Source organism: Monodelphis domestica, chromosome 1 (assembly GCF_027887165.1).
Source record: "Monodelphis domestica isolate mMonDom1 chromosome 1, mMonDom1.pri, whole genome shotgun sequence".
Taxonomy (NCBI): Eukaryota; Metazoa; Chordata; class Mammalia; order Didelphimorphia; family Didelphidae; genus Monodelphis; species Monodelphis domestica.
The window spans coordinates 560,957,186-560,979,219 of NC_077227.1; the positions used below are offsets into that span (position 1 = coordinate 560,957,186).

At 33.2% G+C, this 22,034-nt stretch overlaps 1 protein-coding gene across 2 annotated transcripts in view; it reads right to left on the reverse strand.

Moving 5' to 3' along the window:
* Positions 1-22,034, reverse strand: part of CSMD1 (CUB and Sushi multiple domains 1) — a 2,624,761-nt gene that overhangs the window by 431,202 nt on the left and 2,171,525 nt on the right. For both annotated transcript variants that reach the window (XM_056823354.1, XM_007476228.3), the window contains exons 28-30: positions 14,858-14,996; positions 11,844-12,031; positions 7,216-7,410 (exon numbers count right to left, since the gene is read on the reverse strand). In XM_056823354.1, the coding sequence (XP_056679332.1) occupies positions 7,216-7,410; positions 11,844-12,031; positions 14,858-14,996 (522 nt within the window). The remainder of the gene's footprint in view (positions 1-7,215; positions 7,411-11,843; positions 12,032-14,857; positions 14,997-22,034) is intronic.

The following is a 22,034-nucleotide window of genomic DNA, read 5'->3' on the forward strand; positions in this document are numbered from 1 at the left end:
ACTTCAGTCATTTTGTTACCTCTACTCCATGATTACTTAGTACCATGCCTTCCTCTGTAAAGTACAGTTTTAAGCTTCAATGACTTAAAAGCTTAACAATAAGCTATTAAAGCTAATAAATTTTAACTTAAACTGCACTAAGAATTATTTCAGGACATTATATATGACATATATAATGACATTTAGAGATGTGATTTCCAATTGTTACTTGGGCTTATTTAACATAAACATGGTAGTCTTAGTAGAAACCCAGAATGGCAAATTCATCAAGGAAAAGGACTGATTTTTTAATTCTTTCTGCTTTTGATGTCTTTTCTCTCCTATCATAAGTCTTGTTAGTATGCCAACATTGGTATTCAATCTTGTTCTTGAAAAAAACTTTTCTGACATAGATTTCAAGGTATTTATAAACTTTAAATATATTCCTTTCTACTTTTCAAGGAACTGGAAAATTGAAAAGGGTCTTTGAGATCATTTAGTCTATCCCTCTTCATTTTATATTTGGGAAAAATGAAACTCAGAAAGGTTAAGTAATTCATCCAAGTTTATATAGCTAGTTAGTGGCAATGCTGAATTTAAAATCTGACTTCTAACCTGGTGTTCTTTTCATTACAATATATTGTGTTTTGGTAAAATATTTTAAATAAAAGATCTAAAATTTTAAAAAATAATAAAAGAAATACAAATAGGTTTTTAAATATTTTAATGCTTTAAAAGATAGATATATTTTTCTTACTTTTCTTGATGAGAAAAGGGACTCTGGGTGTGGAAAAGGACCCCTCTAATTGGAAGATGGAGCAGAGAACTTCTTGTAGAACCTCCATTTGATAAAGCATCTAGATTAGTCATCTCTTCATTTTCCACTCAACTGTAATCCTTTGGACTTCTCAATCAAGCCCTTAGACTCTTTCCTCTCCACTTCCCTTTCAACTTCCTTTTATGTTTTGTCTTCTCCTACTAGACTGTAAACTCATTTACACCATTTGTTCCTATTTGTATGCTCAGCACTTAGTTCAGTGCCCATAATAAATATTTATTGACTGATATATAATGTGGAACTTGGTGAAGTTTTGGTTACTTTTCCCAAAATATAAAGAATAGCTCCCAAGAGAAGGTGTGTGTGTGTGTGTGTGTGTGTGTGTGTGTGTGTGTGTAGTATATTTATAAAATATGAAATAAAAACAAAAACCAATAAAAATTTAATTTTTCAAATGTTAATTGATATATCAAGATGTTGCTAAATATGAAAAACTTGTCCCACAAAGCTCTGTAGCACATGGACTAACCCTTTCAGCCTGTTATGGCACCAAATTTAGAGCACTGGAATGAAATTCCAAATATTTATGGACTAAATATTTTACCTTGAATATCAATGTACTTTGTAAGTGTAATAAAAAATATGTATCTGAAGTTCTGCCAGTATTTAAAAACAACTAATTTTTAGACTGTTAGCTTAGGTTTTTTTAGTTGAAGTTTTATCCTTTTGCAGCTGCATACAATCTGTTCTTCTGATACTCTGAAACTATTCCATTGAGTCTTTGCTTTTGTTCAAAATAAGAGTTCAATGTCACCTTTAAGAGGAGAGACTTTCTATAAGAGTTAAAAGCTTGCAAAAAGCTGAAGACCAGTGAAATGCTGATAGACTTTTAACTACAGCAATGTAGCTCTTCTCTCAAATGTTTTCTAGCAGCTGCACCACATAAACTTGACAAGCACAATGCTGCATTGTCTCCATTGTTTTCTAAAAACTCATAGTGTTATAAATTAAAACAGCAAGTAGAGGCAAAAAACAGGCAAGAAATCAGTGTCTGTGATAGAAATTTGATGCTAACTCATCAGAGACCAGAATCCTTTTTTGATCAAGGACACCTGCAGATATATTTTATCAAGTGAGACTACAAAGATTTCTTTTTGACCAAGGATAAGATGAAAGAGTAGGATTTTATAATAATAGAGAACAATGTAAAAATCAAAGGTGAAATGTAATAAAACTTCCATTTTATTTCTCATCTCCTTGATAAAACATATTCAAGCTTCAAATGTGTCAATGTATTTAGAAAGACATACAAAAATGTCAGGTTTCACTTCAGATACTAGTGATCAATGAAAAAATTTAATTATAAAATAGTAAATAATTTTGATATTTTGTTTACTCATTTAATTTCACATGTTTTAATAAAAGTATCTGAATAGCAATTGAGTGGCATCAGTATATTAAAATTATATTAATAAAATGGCAGAATAAAAGAAATATGCATGGTCACATTATTTGCTAAATATAATTTCCTAAAGGAATAATTAACTAAAGATATGTAGAATATTTGAAAGTTTGTAATAATTTACTTGTATATCTATTTATTTAGGTGAAATAAATTTCTAATGTAAAATTGGCTACATACAATATAGAACAATATTAGAAAATAAGAATTTCTCAAACACATAATGAAGAAAGACCATCGAGTTAGTTGGTTATAAAGTTAGTCTTTATAATACTCCTCATGTATATAAAAATAGTCAATGAAATCACTTAATTTCAGAGTTAGAAGAGACATCACGGCCATGTATTTCAATGCATATCTGAAATTGCCCCTTCTAGTATTGACTTGGATATTTAATCAAAATAATGATAGACTTGCCCCAAAATTAAACAGGCTGCCTTGTGAGGCAGTGAAAGTTCAGTCATTTGAGTATTTTAAACATAAGTTGGATGACCATTTATCAATGATGAAGATAGTGGTAAGGGCATGAGAAAAATCCTAAAGAGACATAAAGAAATTGAGTAGGAAATCTACTTCTATTATTTGTCAAAGAAAATAAAGCAACATATATTAGGTTTAAGAATTACAATCAAATGTATGGTATACCCACCATTTTTACTAATTCTTCTTCAGATTGTATTCTAGGCTTTTTATTCTTTTTCTACCATGCCAAAGAAACCTTTTGCCCAGGAAATTTATTCTCAAACTGGAAGTACCTTCTACCCCATGATTTGTGAGTACCTTCATATAAAAAGCATACTCAGCTCCTCCTTGTCCTTTTTCCTTTTCAGGGCAAAGTCAGGATTCTCTAATCCTATCCCTCTCTCCCCTTTTTAACTTTCTGTTATGTATTTTCTTCCTCCATTAAGAAATTAATTCCTTTAAGTCAGGGACTGTTTTCCTTTCTGCTGGATTTGTATATCATTAGGCTTGAAGAATAGCCCTGGGATCCAGTCCCAGTTCTGTCATTAATATAATTTGTGACTCTGGTCAGGTCACTATTGGTCAGTAACTGGATGACCATTTCCTAAAATCTTTATAGAGGGGATTTCTGTTTAAGTATGAGTTGGAATAGGATCAGGGATTGTTAATCTTTGATGTTATTATTGTCTCATGGCAGTCTGGGAAAGCCAGATCACTGACAGAATCATGTTTTAAAATTCATAAAATACATAGGGTTCCAAAAGAAACCAATTATATTAACATAAAGGTAAATATTCTTTTTCTCAAGTCTCAAAGAAGACTTAAAATCCATCAACTCTTCTGGAATTCAGATTAAAAATATACTGGATCAGATGCTCTTTGAGGTTCCTTCAGCTGTTAAATTCCTCAATGATACTTTGACTTATTCTATCTATCCTTAGTTTTCTCATCTTTAAAATGTGACCAACATAATAGAAAAATCACTGAATTTGGAGACAAAAGACAGGTTAAAATCCCAGTGGAAGTACTTAGAAACTTTTGACCTTGATCAAGTTATCTCCTTTCCCTCAATTGAGCCATCTCTTAAGGGAAAGGTTTGAATGAGTTGATCTCTAAGTTTTCTTCGATTTCTAATAAATTGTGATTTTGAGCAAGGGGATAACAATACACATTAAAAGTGAGTTTATGAAGCATTTATCCACTGCCTTGCCCATGAGATTCACTCCATAGAGCCAGAACCAGAATGAATCCTCTAGGCACCTTCTTGGCGACCAGCAACTTCCTTAAAATTCTCATTCACAGCTTAGTCCTGTCAGCATTCAAAGGAGGCTTATTTGTTCCTGCAGACGTTAGCTATAAACAAAAATAGTCATGGGATTGTGGCCCAATCATTGGACCAATAATAGAGAAATCATGTAGCCAGACTAATCTTAGTGCTCACACAATTGGATGTGCTCAGGATTTACAACAGCTGCTGAGAAAACTCAGCACAACCCTCCGGCTGCCTCTAGCTGCTGATGCTGAAGCATATCACACTGCAGCTTGTGGTCTCTTGCTGGGATGCCAATCATGCTGTTGAGGACATGTTCCATATATTTTCACTACTGTCATAGAGCACTGATTACAAAGCATTCACTTTTTTAGTTGCTTAGTCTTGCATTGCTTGTCAACTGAAGCGATTCCTTTTTAGAGGGGTGGGAAAGGGATGGTAGTAAAAGATCATAATTACAAACCCCCCCACAACATTTGATTTCTTTTTTTGACCTTAAAAAATTTCAATTGATCCTTTCCCTCATGTGATTATAATGAAATATTTGACATAAAGTTAAGAAGGAAATGGAATGAAAAGTAGGACGAAGGAAAGAGGAAGGAACAAGAGGGACATAGAGCTAAAGAAAAATAGGGGAGAGAAGTGGGAGAGAAGGAAAAAAAAAGTCGAACTTGTTTTCAAGTTGATTTATTTTAAATAATGTAATTTCCTTAATTAATTATTTTAAAAAATAGCTCCAAAAAACTCTTCATCCTGGAAGATCACTTCGGCTCTCCTGTGGAAATATCAATTCCTGTAACTCCTCTCTCTAACTGGGTGGTTTCTCTCAAAACCTCCACTTAGGGAGAACCCTTAGGTCACTCATTTCTTCATTTCTGTAAGGTGGAATCTGTATTTCTCCATCATGTATCTCAACCAGATACCTTTCCTCCTTCTCTCTCTCTCTTTCAACATCCTTTTATATGTTATCTTCTTTCTTTTAGAATGTCAGCTCTAAAGGGCAGGGACTAGCATTCATTTTCCTTGTATTTTTATTCCTAGGGCACACAACAGGACCTAGCACAAAGTGACTACTTAATAAATATTTGTTGAATGACTGAACAGTATCATATCAGATACTGTAATGCGGGAGGTTTGGGGGCAGAGGAGAATTTGTCGTCTAGTTTATGGGTCAAGACAAACAGAAACAACAAGAGAATATAGGTGATCTTTGACTCAAATCAATTAAACTAGTTTATATTTATTTATTAATTTTTATCTTTATTTTCTGTCTTAGAATTGATACTAAGTATCAGTTCTAAATCAGAAGAGCAGTAAGGGCTAGGCAATTGGAGTTAAATGACTTGCCCAGGATCACACAGGAAGTGTCTGAGGCAAGATTTGAACCCAAGATCTCTTGTCTCCAGGCTTGGCACTAGTCATTTAGCTGCCCCTAGTTTACATTTATTTAAAAGACCTTCCTACAAAGTTCCTGGTATACAGAAATACAGACATATGAAACAGAAAAATTAGTGGATGATTCATTAAATCAACATTCATTCCTTTTCCTTACCTTTTTTCAGTGCCTCACACATACAATAACAGTTAAATTTCATCATATAATCAAGAACCTGATATAAGAACTACAATATGAGCCCATTAAATTCCATAATAGCTAAATTTAGTCTCAAAATCTGCAGATTTAGGCCACAGTGTCACTGCCATTTAGCAGTTAAAAGGATAGAAATTGCTACTGAATATACATAAAATCTGTTTTTAGCTGCTAAATGAGTGACACTATATATATATATATATATATATATATATATGTATATGGAAGCAAATAAATTATAATGATGAAGTCAAAGGAAAAATACTGCCAGCCCAAGTTTCCACTGAAATTAGCTCTCTTTTAAGGAAGAAGTTGTGTCTACATATTCTTCGGTATACTTATATATCTTCATGCAATATTAATGTTAGTATATGTTTCTACTGTCCACATAACTATACATTATTATATCTGTGAAAAATCTCATTCAAACATGAGCTTAATCATAAAGATAAATGTTATGTAGGCCTCAAATTCCCTTTCAAAATGATGCCATCAGCCCCTTACCCTCCAACCAGTTAGACTCAATTTGCTTCCAGATAGGAAATATATAAACATATACCTCCAAGTTCCCTTGTGAACGTTAGGGCTTTCTTCTAGATCAGGTGCTTAAATTACAATATCTACCAGTATTTCCTTTTTATATCTATTTTAAATGAAAGCAATCCAATGCATTTAGCATCTGGAAACTCCCAGCCTGGGGAATGGGAACTGTATTTGCTTGAACTGATTTCTGAATCTATCTTACTATCAATACTATTCCATTCATTGATCTGAACTAAAAAGATTTCAAATGGAAAATCACTTCAGTATCTTTGTCAAGAAATCCCCAAATGGGGTCATGAAGAGTGAAGCATGCTGGAAGTACTCAACAACAGCATAAATCTGTGTGTTTATGATAACCAAACTGTTTTACCTTGTCTCAGCTTGCCAAATGATACTATAAAGTAGGAGATTTTTTTTTCTGTTGTGCTTAGTGAGGATTAAGTCATTAAAATTTTGAGCATTTCTAATTCCTTGTGAGCTTTAAATTTGATTTTAATTCATGTCCAAGTATTTCACAATTGGAAGTTCCTTATTTTCTCCATTTCTTAAATTCTAAAAAAAAAAGTGTCCTTTTTTTTTATCAAAAAGTATTTTTTATCTCTATTCTCAAATTCTCCATGCTGCTACTGAGCAAATCTTTCAAAGACACATTTTTAATCATCACCAACCTACCCCAAACAGAATAACTTCTGTCTGACTTCTACCTCTTTCAAAGCCAGGTTCAGGAACTATCTCTTACATGAGGTCATTCCTAAACCTCCCCTCCACCCATATCTTGCTCATAAACTAGTTCTATCCCCGAAATAAGCTTGCGTTTACTTTGCCTATATTCTGTAAAGATTTTGTCATTTTCAAACTTGCTGTCTCTTTATGATCCCATTTGGAATTTTCTTAGTATCTCATTAAATAAGAATATAAACTGCTTGAGAACAGAGACTATTTCATTTGTGTCTCTGTATTCCCAGAGCCTACCCAAGGGTGTAGCATATATGAGGGTGCAATAATAAATTCTTATTGATTCATTAGGATCAGAGTAATCTAGTATGTGTGTTTTTATGTATTAATCTGAAAAATGTTTCCCCAAATTATTTCAGGAGACATTTCCAAGGAAATAGTTGATAAATTCATACCATTGCAAGATGGCAAGACTCTGTTCCAGGCAGGCTTTCCATCTACACCAATCTCACAAGTTATGGATGAAGGATCTATAATCTTATACCCAGAATCACACTGATAAGTGACAGTTGAGCCAAGTTTAAAGTCTGTTCCAATTCTTGTCCCATTCATTATATTTCCAGGATCAAAACAGGCTTCACGGGGCTTTTCTATAAATGAAAGGAATAATAACCCAATTACTCTTTTAATTAAATATCACCTTCCACAAAAAAATCTTTTATTTCTTTAATAGTAAGTTCATATTCATTTTACATCAGAAGGTAGTTGACAACTGTATTACATAAAAATTACTAGAATATTATTTTAAAATACATCATACAATTTAATATATGTTTTTTTTGTAAATGAATGTTTCTAAGATTCTTTGTTATTTTTTTAATCTCCATAATTTCCCCAAAACATCATCTGTCACAGGAACCCTATGTTCTAACAAATAAGTACAGTTAAACAAAACAGACACAATGACGTAGTCTTAAAATAGTAACTTCATTCTTTTTTAACATTTATTTTTATTTTTTATTTTATTTTTAGTAACTTTATTCTTGACCCATTATTTACTGCTTCTCTACCAAGAAGGGAAATGTAATTATTTATGGATTTCATAATTACATTAGAGAAACACATCTAGAATCATATCAGTGTTATTATTTCAAGAGTAGTTGGCTACATTTTTTAGCTTGCCCAATTGATAGAATGAACACACACAATAAATGTATACAAAAAATTATGTGATAGACTGAAGGAAGGAGGTGGAAAAATCTAATTCCTTTTCCTTCAATAAGAGATAAAAGGAAATGTAATCTTTAATTTTAGGGCATACTTGGTAATGCCTAGAAAAGCTGGAATGGAAAATTTATGATGACATTCCTTCTCAGCATCTGAAGGTGTATCTACAAAGTCCATTTGATAGTCAATTAATGAGAAACTCTTTTTGTCATATGATTAAATTTTTATTAAGTTCCCTGACAATTTTTATTTTTCTTGGTGTTCCAAATTGCTTCTGCTCTCAGACCCTGGGGCCTTTCAACCTGGAAAATTCTTGCACCATCCTGTCCTCATTGGTCCCAATCTGGCCTTGTTTCATCTCATGTCTGTGTGTCTGACTCTCTAGACTGTGCTCCTTTTTGAGTATCTTCTCTCCATACTTCTTGATTTATAGTTCTTTTTAAATTTAATTTCTTTCTATTAGAATGTAAGCTCTTTGAGGGAAATCACTGTTTTTGCCTCTATTTCCCCTCCAGTATAGTACCCAGTAAATAGCAAATATTTCATAAATGCTTGTTTTCTACTTACCTGCCTTTCTGCTGACTCTAGTTTCACATACTAAGAAAACAAATCTTAACCTTTACTTTCACTTGACCTGGAAAAGTCATTCTTTTATTCTTATGTTTCAGACCACTGACTTCATCTATTACCCACTGCTTGTTCTTACTGCTTCTCATTTCATCAAATATCAATCCATTTAAACACCAGCAAGTGTTCAAGGAAGGTCAAATATGATAATGAAGGGTTTTGAGTAAATGCCATATCAGGATGGGCAGAAGGCAATAAGAAGGCTTAAATAAGCCTAAAGGTGTTTGGGAGGGGGGAATAACATGGTAGTTATTTTCAAGCATTTAAAGGGATAGCATATGAAATGGACAAAGATTTGTTCTTTGGATCCAAATGGTAGAACTGGAATAGTAGAACTGTACTTATAACTGTAGAAACAGATTGTCACTTGATTCGGAGGGGAAATTATTAATACTTAGAACTTTCCAAAAAAGTGGATGTTACTGCTTTAGGACATAGTGAATTCCCGTGGTGGGTATCCTTAGTGTGGCTTAAAGACAGTTCTTCAACCAAAATCCAGATGTATACTTGTGAAGTATTCTGTAAAGAAAATTCTTGTTCGGATATGGATAAGGCTGGATGGCTTCTGAGCTGGTCCTCTTCACCCCATCACTTTCCTTCTAGCCCTGTCTAGTTCTAGGTAACATATAGCTTTACCTTTTTCTCACATTTCAGTTAAAAACTTTGTCAGGATGATTTCAATTGATCACATGCCCACTACCCTTTCATAATGTTGCCTATATTAAGTTGTTGATATCGATCTTTTGGAATGTGCTTTTTCCTTCAGATAGCTTATGTTAAGGAAGCGGCCAAGATAATACAAAGGACAAGGAGAATGACAGTCCTATCATCCAGAAGATTCACAAGGGCAGCAGCTGCAGAGTTGGGTCTAAGAAAATCATGTCTTCATTTCATCCCAACCAACCTAATTGTGATAATGCCTTTGTTGACAATTTCTGAATTGAATATGTTTCTGCCCATGAAGTGCTTTCTGAATCTTTGGATTGGTTCATTGTTAATTCCTCTGAAAAGCAGATTTTTTCCTTCTAGTACATTTCCCAAAATATGACCTTTACGGGGAAGGAAACCACCAGTAAAATTTATCCTTTCATCATTTGTGTTTACATAATCATTCATGTAAACCCAATTTACTTCATAACCTTAAATTGTTTTGTAATGTCAAAAACAGGAGAAATTATGTTTTTAAAATGGCAAAGGACTTCAAACTACCCACATAAAGTAGAGGTCTGGCCAAATTCATCCTAATGTTTAGCTAAAAGTCAGAATAGTGCTTGTTCGCTGAAAATCATGACAGTGCTTCTTAATTCTTTGTCTAATGGAGACAATTCCAAGGAAAAGCAGAGAAAACATCACTAAAAGTATCCCTGGCATGGGCCCTGAAAGCATGAGGTATCTCTCTACATCATATAAAATCAGTTTCTCTATATATAGTCAGAGTAACATTAAAATACCCATTCTATGTTTTTTTTTCTTTTAATGTAAATATTTATTTTTACCACAATCTTATTTTTCCATTCTCATAAATATAATCTATTTACAGCATCTTATTCAACACTGAAATTTCATGTGTTATTTGATTTAATCCCATTTTTAAAACATCTTATTTTACACAATTTTTTTAGCTAGCAGATTTCCTTCTAAAACTGTTCTCTATCTTTAATATTGTTACTTTTATACAGCTGCCAATTTCATATATTTAGTAAGAAATCACTGGTATACTTTGTGAATACAATGTCATTATTTTTTTCTTTTTAGGATAGTGAATTCCTAATATTGTGGTTTACTCTCTGACTGAGATCTGCTCCATTTGTAATACCTTGTGAGCTATAAGACCCTAATGTCTAGCTAGCTGGTATTTATCAAAATATGTTTAATTGAACATCATGACTATTTTAGTATTTTTCCCTTAAATTTCTTTTGCTGCCTGAGCAAATGTAGTATCATTTGTTTAATATTATAAGCCTGATCTTTTGTAAAAGGAACCAAAGTTCTTTGGTCCAAATTTTTCCATAGATTTGTGCTTTGTGGCAATAAAAAAAAATCAAATTTAAAAACATTACTGGAGAGAATGTACTTTGGAGTCCATGCCACTATCCCAGTTCCAAATATATCACTTCATGTCATAGAAAAATAGGTTATAGAGGTAGATTTTTAGACACATTTCATTGTTCTAGTAGGTATCTCTTCTCAATAATGTAAATATTCCTTCTAGCAATGTAGATTATTATAATCCATCTATTACTGGTCACCCTGTATGATTCTGGTTTATGTCTTCCATTACTATTAGTAAAGGGGCTCATCATGATATCAGAAGAATATATGGTCTATTCTTCAGTTATCTCTCACTTATCATTTGTCTTTTCTAATCATAATTTATTTTGATAGTTCCATTTATAATGATCCCATATAACTGTTGATTGAGGTTATTTTCTTTTTATTACAAATAAATATGCCATTAATAAAGAGAAAAAATATGAATCTTATTGGACAAGATTATGATTAATAGAAAGGAGTAAGAAAACTTCCAATTATATGTGGTAGATCTCCAGTGCTATTAGATATCTACAAAATGTAGATAAAATACTGGCTGCTGAAATAACTGGTTTTATTCTTCTGTTGCTCAGTTTATATACTTAGATTAGCTTCCCTGGTATAGAAATTATTTGTTCATTATTGTTTATTTCTTTGGTCTAAGGTAAAAGGAATTTCCAAGGATCATAAATTTTATAATAAATTGGGTACTTTCCATTTTATTTTTCAATATTATTTAAATAGTTCTCTGAAAGTAACTTAAGCAATATCGATTTTATTGTTTTAGTGTGCCTATGCCCTCAAGTTTTCCTCGATGTTCTCCCAGATTATATAGGAATAACTGACAGAGGAATAAAAGACAATATTTTAGATTAAAGTACTAAATAACTATTCAAGTCTCTTGAAATCAGCTAAATATGTTTGTATCACAACCATAATTTTTAGTCTTCTTAATAACAAATATTTTAAAAATAATTTTCATAACTCTCAGAAGTATTTCAGGAGTTTACTTAGGAATATATTGCCTATTTGTAGGGATGACAGGAATTCATATCAATATTTGACAGAAACATATGATAGGGTTTTTGAAACTAAAGGCAAGACAACTTATAAAAAGGTGTTTATTAATTGAATTCTGATTCAGGTTTTCTTCAACATTATGAATGAATATGTAAGTAACTATAATCAATATAAATACCTTTAAATTCAATGGCAAATCCAGATAGGCCAACTGAAGCATCACTTCGAAAAGCCAGAAAAAGACTATTTCCACTGCTTTCTATTCTTTCTGGTGCCTGAGAACCTTGAAAACTCCCAATTAAGGGACTATTGGAATCTTCTCCTTCATAAATATGAAGAAAATCATAACTTGGTTCCATATTGAAACTAAAGCAAAAGAAAACCAAAAAAATATATTTTGATTAGTTTATATTCATATACTCTCTGCCTTGCTCCATCCCTCTTTCACTTATGCACACACATACATGTATAAATACACACGCATAAACACAAAGAAATCAACTCTTTAATGGAAACCAATATTATTATTTTATTCTGTGAAGCATCAGTCATATTTAAGATAATAAACAAATGTTATTTTAAAATAATAAACTTCATTGCCTCATATTATTAATCTACTGGACATTCAAGTAGTACTTGAAGATAAGGACATCATGAACTATAAACTAACAAATGTGACTATGAGCCCTTTGACCTTTGGGAAACTTATTTTAAATTCTTTTCATTCATAGTAGAATTGAATTCAATAGTATGATTTCTACTTCATTTTATGCCACTCACTTAGGTTTTAGAACAATCCATCATCTTTATGACTGTCCATAACAAATTCACTTTTCATTACTTTCAGGAATATAGACTATATATTTGAACTGACTGGACAAATATCTGTTGATAGTTGCTGAGATTTTTTTTCACCTGAAAGAACATATATTTTCATGTGATTGAAATGAATCACAATGTCCTAAATGATTTGCCAAGATTTATGCCGAAGGAAGAAGTAACTGTGGGAAAAAACTGAACATATGAAGCAGTTTCTTTAATGTTAGCTTAAGAGTTAATACATTCTTTGCAATCATTCTTGCCAACTGCATTCAAAAAGTGTTTCACAGAAATAACAATTATATATATAATTATATATATATGAGTATATATGTATATATGTGTATGTATAGACATATCTTTATACATATATACGTATTTTGTTATTGTTTTCACAAAGGAAGGAGAGTCTTTGAGTCATAAAAAATAGCCTGAGGGGTAAATATTAAGTAATAATAATTCAATAAGTTGATTTTCAGTGTAAGAATCAGCTAGAGGGCCAGTTGAAAAGTAAGAACTATTTTTTTTAATAGATTAACCTGTATTGCCATTGGCCTAGATCGTGTGTTTTTCTAGCACCCTTACCAAGCAAGTATCTGCTAGAATGATGCAATAGTAGAGTGTATGACTATATCATCAGTAAATCCAAATCATGCTAGTATGTCATTAACATTGTGAAGATTAAATTTAACTCTCCTCTGATTATAACAATGAAATTAATTAACTTTCCCCTAATTGTGAAGATTAAATTGTAACCCCTGGCTATTTTTAAAACACCCTACTTAAAGTTGAGTATGGAGATCTGCCCATTTTTAGATCTAATCACCCAAAGTGTAAACATCCCACTTAATCATTGAGTGGGAGGTCTGTGACCCACATGTGCAATAGTGGGTGATGAATCAGAATCAACTAACTGCCTTCTGGGCAGTCCTAGAGCAGAGCATCAACTATGATTGGTAGATGTAAAATTAAGGGAAGACACAGGAAGTGATGCAAGAGAAAATGTCTTTAAAAGGGATTGACAACTTTCTGAAGGAATTCAATTCTTCATGCTTTCAAGTTGAGACTAGTGAAGACAAGCAGAAGGATCTGCTGATTGATCCTGAGACCTTGTTCCTGACTGGACTGACACGTAGTGAGTGAAAAGCTGACTCTTAACTGTGGGATTTTTCTGAAGAGACTTCCCTAGGTCCTGGGCTACAAGGGCTGAGGCCTATTCAATTGAGGACTAAACGCCCCAGCCTTAGTTGAGCCAGGGGGCCAGAGATAAATTACTTAGTGTTTAGGCTAGATATCTTACCTTATCCTCTCTCTGATTTCTTACTTTACTCTTTCTATGTGAATAAATTGTAAATAAGTCTCTTTGGAATTAATTAAATTTCTGGCAACTACACTTTTAAGCAATCAAGTCCAACCCTTCAGAAAATAATCCCTTTCTCCCCTTACAATATGCACAAAATCCAAAAGCATAAATATAAAAGCAATATTGAGAAACTTCATTAAAATGAGCATTTGTGGAGAGGTGGCCACATATGACCCTGATTTGTTTAATCATTAAACAAATATGGTGAAAATAAATATATTCAATATGTTGGGGACTGAAATAAGGTTATTTAACTTGTATAAGGAAATCATGTTATGGGAATCTATTGGACTCAGTCTAGGAAGAAGAGTCATAATCATTTAACTACATAAAAATTTGAAAATAAAACAAAAATGGAAAAGAAATTCTTGATTTTCAACAAAATATGATAAAGATAATTTTAGAAAAATATTAATTACTTTTAAACTTCCTTCAGAGAGATTGTCAGATTCTTATGACTTTTAATGTCTGAAATAAATTAAGCCTTTATCAGTAATCAAATTATTAGAAGTTTTTTTTCCCCTTTAATTCTAAAAATGTCAGTGCTATCTTAATGATAAAATTGATACAAACCCTGGGTATTTTAGACAAGTAATATTATAAAGATGAATTACCTAACACCAAATGCAGATATTACATTAATGAGATAATGTAAAAAGGTCTCTAAATCACATTTTTCAATTATTTTTCCTAAGTATTATATGAAGGGTCCCACCACACCCCTGATGGAACTAGTTATGTCAGTTCTAGTGTTCTAAAACTAGGTTTAGAATGTCATACATGGTTTTTCTGTTTCAGGTACATATTTTGTCCCTGAAAAGGCCCATAAAATAAAATTATCTCTTTTCCTTTCTGTCATTCTTAATACATATATAGAAGGTAATAGGCACATACTCTGGGGTTTAGCCAAAAATGGAAATAGGGACTTTATGAAGTGATAAATGGTATAATTTTTTTTGATGTGACATTTAAAACCTTGCTGAATAAAAATGTTCTTCTAGAAACCATACCTTTTGAAAATCAGGGCAATGACAAAGTCAGGGTTTACTTTTATTCTCCAGTCACATTCTTTCCCAGGAGGATATGGTTGTGGGTAGTTAGGTGATAAAATGACACCTGCTGGACCTGTCAGATTTCCTCCACATGCAGCTGTTTTAAAAGAGGAAAGGGTTAGTTGGAGAAAAGAAACTGATCAATTATGTTAGATTATACACCAGAAACGTGTTATAGGAAAATAAATATTCCTTAAAAATATTCTCATATCTACCCTCTGAGTCATTATTTAATAATCTGAGACTCAAGAAGTCTAAACAATTTTTTTTTAGTTTTCTGTTGATCAGTTGTTAGCAATGGCCTTATATTGGGTTAGCCCAATTTTTTTCTTAGAATTTCATCTTCATAACATTAAAATATATATGTATATATATATATATATATCTGTATGGATTATATCCAATTAAAGTCCACACTAATTCACTAAGCAAAATTTTACCTATTCTTCCAAAATGATTTCATCTTGGACTCTAGTTACAAAAACATCCTCAAATATTGAATTCCCAGACAAATTTGTGTCATTACATGGTTCATGTTTTACATACCATGAACAAGTTACTACTTCATTCAATTTATAGGATCATAGAACAAGAATTGGAAAGGACCTCAGAAGCCAACTAGTTCAATCTGCTTATTTGATAGATGAAGAAACTGAGGCTTACAAAAGTTAAGTGTATTACTTTGCCCAAAGTAATACACTAGGAAGAGTGAGATTTGAACACAGATTCTTTGATTCTAGAATCTATATATTTTCCATTTTACATGTCTTGCATTTTATGATAAATTATACAAATTGTCATGTAGGTGGCAAATGTAGATATAGAGATATACATGTCTATGTATATACACATAAAACAGTATGGTACAGTTATAGAAACACAATGATTTATAGTTATACAAAAAAGAGACTGAACTGGTGATTTTAGGAGTAAAGAAACTTCCTCTACCAATTCAGGCAATGCGTCTTCTTGTTAACTTATAGTATATCTAGAGCAGTGATGGTAAACCTTTTAGATACTGAGTGCCAGGATCCACCAATCCCACCCCACGCCCAGACTGAGTGCTGAGCCCCACACACCTCATCCTTCCCACCCATATGCCAGACAGGGGAGCAAGAAAGTGCTTCCATTGGCTGCTGGGCAGAGGGATAGGTGAACTGAAAAATGTCCGTAGTCACCTGCAGGGGGTAAGGGAACAGCTCCATACTGAGTTCCTCTGACTTTCTAGTAATAAACTCTGGTGGGTGACTATAGCTATGCCCACAGGGGTGGCTCTTAATGTCCTTTTTGGCATATGTGCCATAGGTTCACCATCATGGTGCTAGAGCATTGAGATGTTAAATGACTTGTCCAGGGTCAGACAACCAATATGTGGAAAAATTAGGTCTTTGTCCTTTCACAGAGGCTAGATCTCTATGCTATCAGGTCTCACACTTACATAACATTTTAAATTTTAAGAAATCTTTTTTTGCTCATTTTAGAGAATGAGAAAGGTAATTTAAAAATTGGTTCCTGGAGCCAGCTGGGTGGTTCAGTAGATTGGGAGCAAGGCCCAGAGACAGAAAATCCTAGGTTCAAATTAGACCTCAGACATTTCTTAGCTTTATGACTCTGGGCAAGTCAATTAAACTCCACTGCCTAAGCCCTTACTGCTCTTTTGCCTTGGAACCCATATAATACACAGTATTGATTCTAAGATGGAAAATAAGGATTTTGAAATTTATATTTAAAAATGATATAATAAAATAATAATATAATAAAAAGAATAAAAAGAAAAATCAATTCCCCAAAAAGAGGTTATTTTTTCCAGTATAATCTGAGAAAAATTTACTTTTTCATTCAACATATCTTTATTGAAATCCTAACTAAAAGACAAACTATATAAAGAAAATATTACAAAGCCCAAGACTATTCAATATTAGCAAAGACATTTTTGACACAGATTTTAGTAAAGAATAATGCATTATTAAAAAAGGAATAGGAATTTTTAAAATCATTGATGATCAGTCATATTTAGAAGAACCTGACATCTTTAAATCATTATTTTTAAATAACATGCATCAGAAATTAGCATACATAGTTTCCTTCCTCTGCTTTGTTTGAACTCCAAAGAATAAGATGACCCTTCTGGGACAAACTAATCACTTGAAATTTCAACACCATACTATTTAATTTAGCTGTGGATATTCAATTCTTTCCCCGAGCCCACACCTCCATTCTACTTAAGGAGAGGAAGGGAATAGTCATTTATTTAATGCCTAGCTTACTGTGTGTTAGACATGTGTATAAGGCCCAATGAGATTGAGTAGGAAAGAAATAATTTTCTACGTGAATATCTGTCACTGAATAAAGGAACAGAAGGACTTGGTGTTAATCATTTTTTTTAAAAGGTTGAGGGGGAAGAGAAAAGGAGAAAAACAAACCGGGGGGACATACTAACTGGAGAAAAGAAACTTTTTTGAAGATCTAAGAAGCAGATTTGACTCAATACAAGTTTTCAGAGATGGGAAATGACAGATTCAGGCCATTGGCTCCAGGGTGCTCTGAGGGGGAAGAGTTCAGATATAACATTCAAATACTTACTGAAGAGAAAGAAAGGGAAAATCTTGCCTTTGTTCCCTGCAGGTCCCAAGAGAGCTTTTGGGTTGAGACTGTTTAAAATCTTTAAAGTGGAATTAAGTAGGCCCTCTTGCTTGTTTATTTATTCCTTTATTCTGCAATTCCCATCTTAATCTCATTAGGTTTTTAATTAGACAACATGGACAATATTTCAAATACAGATTAGAAGTGAGCATGTAACACAACTAGTGAATCCATCAAACCTTATGGACATTGCAACAGAACTATAACCCCCCAAACATTTGAATATAGGGACCCTATAACTAATTTACTCAGTAATCTGCCTTTTCCTTGTTAGCCTCCAATACTATCAGAGTATTCCTCATTAGCAGTAACTTGGGGCAAGACAGGTGCTTCCTAAATAGTCAACTAATTTTCATGCTGCTGTCAATCAAGAGGCATTTAACTGCATTCAAAGTGTCAGCCACTGGGTCAGTCATTCCCTAAAAGTAAAAATCTCTGCCATCAAAAGCTTGCATTGTGCTGAGGAGATACAACATATTTAGCAGATAGGGAAATATAGTGATTGAGGCAGAAGGCACTTTTAAGTGGGGTAATAAGGAAAGACCTATTCAAGGATGTAGCTCTTGAACATGTTTGAGCCTGGATGGGAATTAACATCTCCAAGAGATTTAAGCCAGGAGGGAGAATATTTTCATGAAAAGGGAGAGTGGCACACAACTTCTGAAAAAGGAGTTAGAGACAGCAAAGATGGGAAAAGGAGAAGAAAGAGAGAGAAATGAGGCATTTATAAAGAGCTGTATCCTAACGTACAATGTAAGAAAACAAGACAGTTCTCACTCTCAGAGCTTACTTCTAGTGGGGGAAGACAACTTAGTAAGCAGAACTAGTAAAGGAGAGCACCTTTAAGAGGTACAGGCTTCTGGTAAGAATAAATTTTTTTTTTTCTGGTTAGAACAATTTATAAGGATCACATGACCTTTTCCATCATGTAGCTTCCTAATTTTTAGCTAATTATTCATGCTAAGTAGTTCTTAAATTCAAAAATTATTTCTATCCTGACAAAGGAATATAAAAGCTAGGGAAAAGCGAGTAATATTGTTTTTATATCTAGGCTAAAACTTGTTCCATGTTTTGAATGTCTTCTCTTTACGTTTTGAATTTATTTTTATTCTTTTAAGTTTAATACAAAGGCCACCTCCTCAAAGAAGTTTTCTGTAGCCACAATACTCCCCTCCATTAATTATACAGATATCTTCATCTCTCAGTAGTCTATAAGTTTCATGAGGGTAGGGACATGTCTTACCTTATCTTTCCCAACACTCAGGACAGCGCTTTGAGCATATTCCACTTAGTACTTTTAAAAAAATATATTGAATGATTCTTCCCAGCTCACCTCCCCAACCTTATTTGCTGTATGCTAACAAGGTACAACATCTCCAAAACTGTTATGAGTTGTGGCTACCTCCCTAATTAAGTCAATAAAGGAAAACTGAGATTGGTAGAGTAAATTGGTAGAGTAAAAAGTAAGTACATTATCACAACGAGAGGATTAAATAATCAAATAGTTAAATTAAGTCATTTAATGGTTAAATAATTAGTTAAACCCTAGTGATTTTTCAGAGTTTCAGAATAAGAGATGGCAAATAGAATTGATTGTAGAGGAGACTACTAGAAAAAGGGGATTTCTACAATAACATATACAGACACTCACATGTGCACATGCACACAGGGGATGTGTAGCTTTGAAAGATTGCTATTGGACCAAAAGGATAGATTACATTCAGCAAAGAGTAGAAATATAGACTAGAGAGACACTAATATAGAAATATTGCCACCAGAGAGAGGAAAGAGTTCCAAAGAGCATAACCCCAAGTGAGAGAGAAGAGAAACAATTATGGACTGGGGAGAGGATAAGATGCTGGTACCCCAACTGAAAGAAACACTGAGAGGATTACACAAAGTAAGGACTTCCAGATCTTGTAGTGAGTGACCTTTGCCACACACATACACTAAATGCCTTCACTATCATAATGTTCTGAAGTTTAAGCTTAACATTCCTATGTATTTACAGGAGATTTTATGGCAGTTTTATGGAAGAAAGATTTTTTCACTGTTTTCACTATGTCATCTTAGTAAACACCTTTACTAATAGCTGATTGTATCCCCTGGGTGACTACTGGGGAAACACACTGAGAAAGGTTGGTCTTGGGCTGTAGGTTTGAGGTTAAGAGTGAAAACCTACAGAGTTATCCCTAGGACCAGAGATAAAAGCTGCCCTCTGGGGACCTAACCTTGGTGGGAAGGTACAAGTTGGGAAAGGAGACCAGTGCAATTGGCACATCTAGTAGACAAGACTTTTAGACCCTAAACCAGATCTGAAAATGAGTCAAAGGTAAGATGATGTATTGAGAACCAGACTGGGAATGAAGAGGACTGGATAGCCATCCCAAGTCTGACACCATGACTCCTTTCTCTTGTCAACGTGGAAATCTAGAAATCCCCAGTTTATCTAGTTTGAGGGTAGAAACCTCAGGTTTTGACCTTGTCACAGGAGAGTTTCCCCCTGAGGGAAGGTCCTACTTCACCAGACAAATGATATCCACTTTAGCTTTGGTGCAGTAGGTAGCATGTCAGTCTCACAAGCTGAAGGTCCCGAGTTCAATCCTCAAAACGGGGGTGTGATATACTGGGAAAGGCTTCTGGAGACAAATGAGCTACTTGACTTTGGATGGGGTCTACCTCCCACCTGAAGTGGATTCTATTGTTTGGTGAAGTGGGACCTTCCCTCAGGGGGAAACCTCTCCTGTGACAAGGTCAAAACCTGGGGTTTCTACCCTCAAACTAAATAAAATGGGGATCTCTAGATTTCCACGTTGACACTCTCAATTTCAGTTTTCTTTCTAAAAATGAGAAGGTTGGACTGAGTGGCTTCTAAAGTTATTTCTCACTCTAACATTATATTCTGTGACACTAAGTCATAACTAAGAAAAGTACCGATATTTAATGTACATGAAAATGTAATATATGTGTTTGTGTGTATTTATATCTATAAATAAAATGCATTTCTTTTCTCTTTCAAGAGAGAAGCATTTTTATAAATAATGCCATATTCCCTTATTAGTGTTTAAGTTCTTTGTAGGCAAAGGATATATTTCGTTCAAATTGTGCTTCTCTCTAAGCCCTCATAGAGTGCTCAGTAAGGAAAAGATGCTTAATTGTTTACTGATTTATTTATTTACTTTTTATAATCAGAGTGAGTGGCCTCTAAAAAAAAGAAGAGAATCAAAGTACAACATCAGATACCTACTTAGTTCTCCTCACAGTTACAATAGGTTTTACAGTTGTCATTGACAATTACAAGACTTACTTTGGAGCTGAATAGCAGTATAAATTAGAGGGAAAGATGTGTGAATTTGGAATTAAGTGTTTAATTTGATCTAAGCAGAGGACTATTTGTAAGCCATTAACTGGTAGCTGCTTAATGTATTCTCCCCCTAGCCAAAAATGCAGCAAACAACCTGAAGACTTCCTTCATTTAAAAATAGACCCAACTAACAAGATGGTTGATTTTATAGGTAATTATTCTAGTAAAAAAAAAATCACAAATCTTGCATGTCTTTTGATGACTCAGCTTGAGGTAAAACACATGAAGATTCCCAGGAAAGTTATAAAGTGCGAATACAGCCCCAAACATTAAATAAACATGAATCGCTGTCTGACAATGTTCTGAATGCTAATAAGTACCACTATTAAATAGCATCTATCCTCAGTACTCTACAATAAGTGCTTTGTGAGAATTTTAAAAGCTATATGTCATAGCTTTATAGGACTACTGAGAATTTGAATGCTGCCATGCATATGACAATAAAAATTATTTTAAACTGCAAAATCCCCTCAAGGTCACCCTATGTAAAATGGCAGATTAACTATGTGCATGTCATTTCACTATCACTGACTCTTCTCTTGGCTTAATTAAATTTTACATTTTTTCCCAAAATAGCTCATAAAGAAACACAATTGAAATGTGACAGATCATTAAAATAACAGGTTTTTAAAGTGCATTATTGAAATTAATCTTATATTTTATTTTTATAGTCAAATAATTGTGAGACACTTTATGTATACCAACTATTATTTTATGCACTGCTTATTATTATACTAATTATATTATTCCTATTATATTAAAGATGTAGAGATATTTATAATAATTGTTCTAAACAAAATAAAATTTGTCATGAGTCATAGAGGGTGATTAATCAATGCAAATTTAGCAAAAATTGAAATTTTTTTAGTCACATGAATTTTCCATTTACTGACCTCTTTTGATCCTGTGACTTTGTTTTTACCTATGTACATATACATTGCTTTTTCCCACTGAAATGTAAATTCCTTAAGGGTAGAGTTCTTTTCCTTTTCCCTTACCTTTTTTCTTCCTTTCCCTCTTCCCTCTTTTATCCTTCTCTATATTTACTCTGTTTTTCCTCCTCTCTCTTTTATTTCTTTGAATCGTTACCCACTAGTGCAAAGTCTGGGAAATAGTAACTTCTCCAAG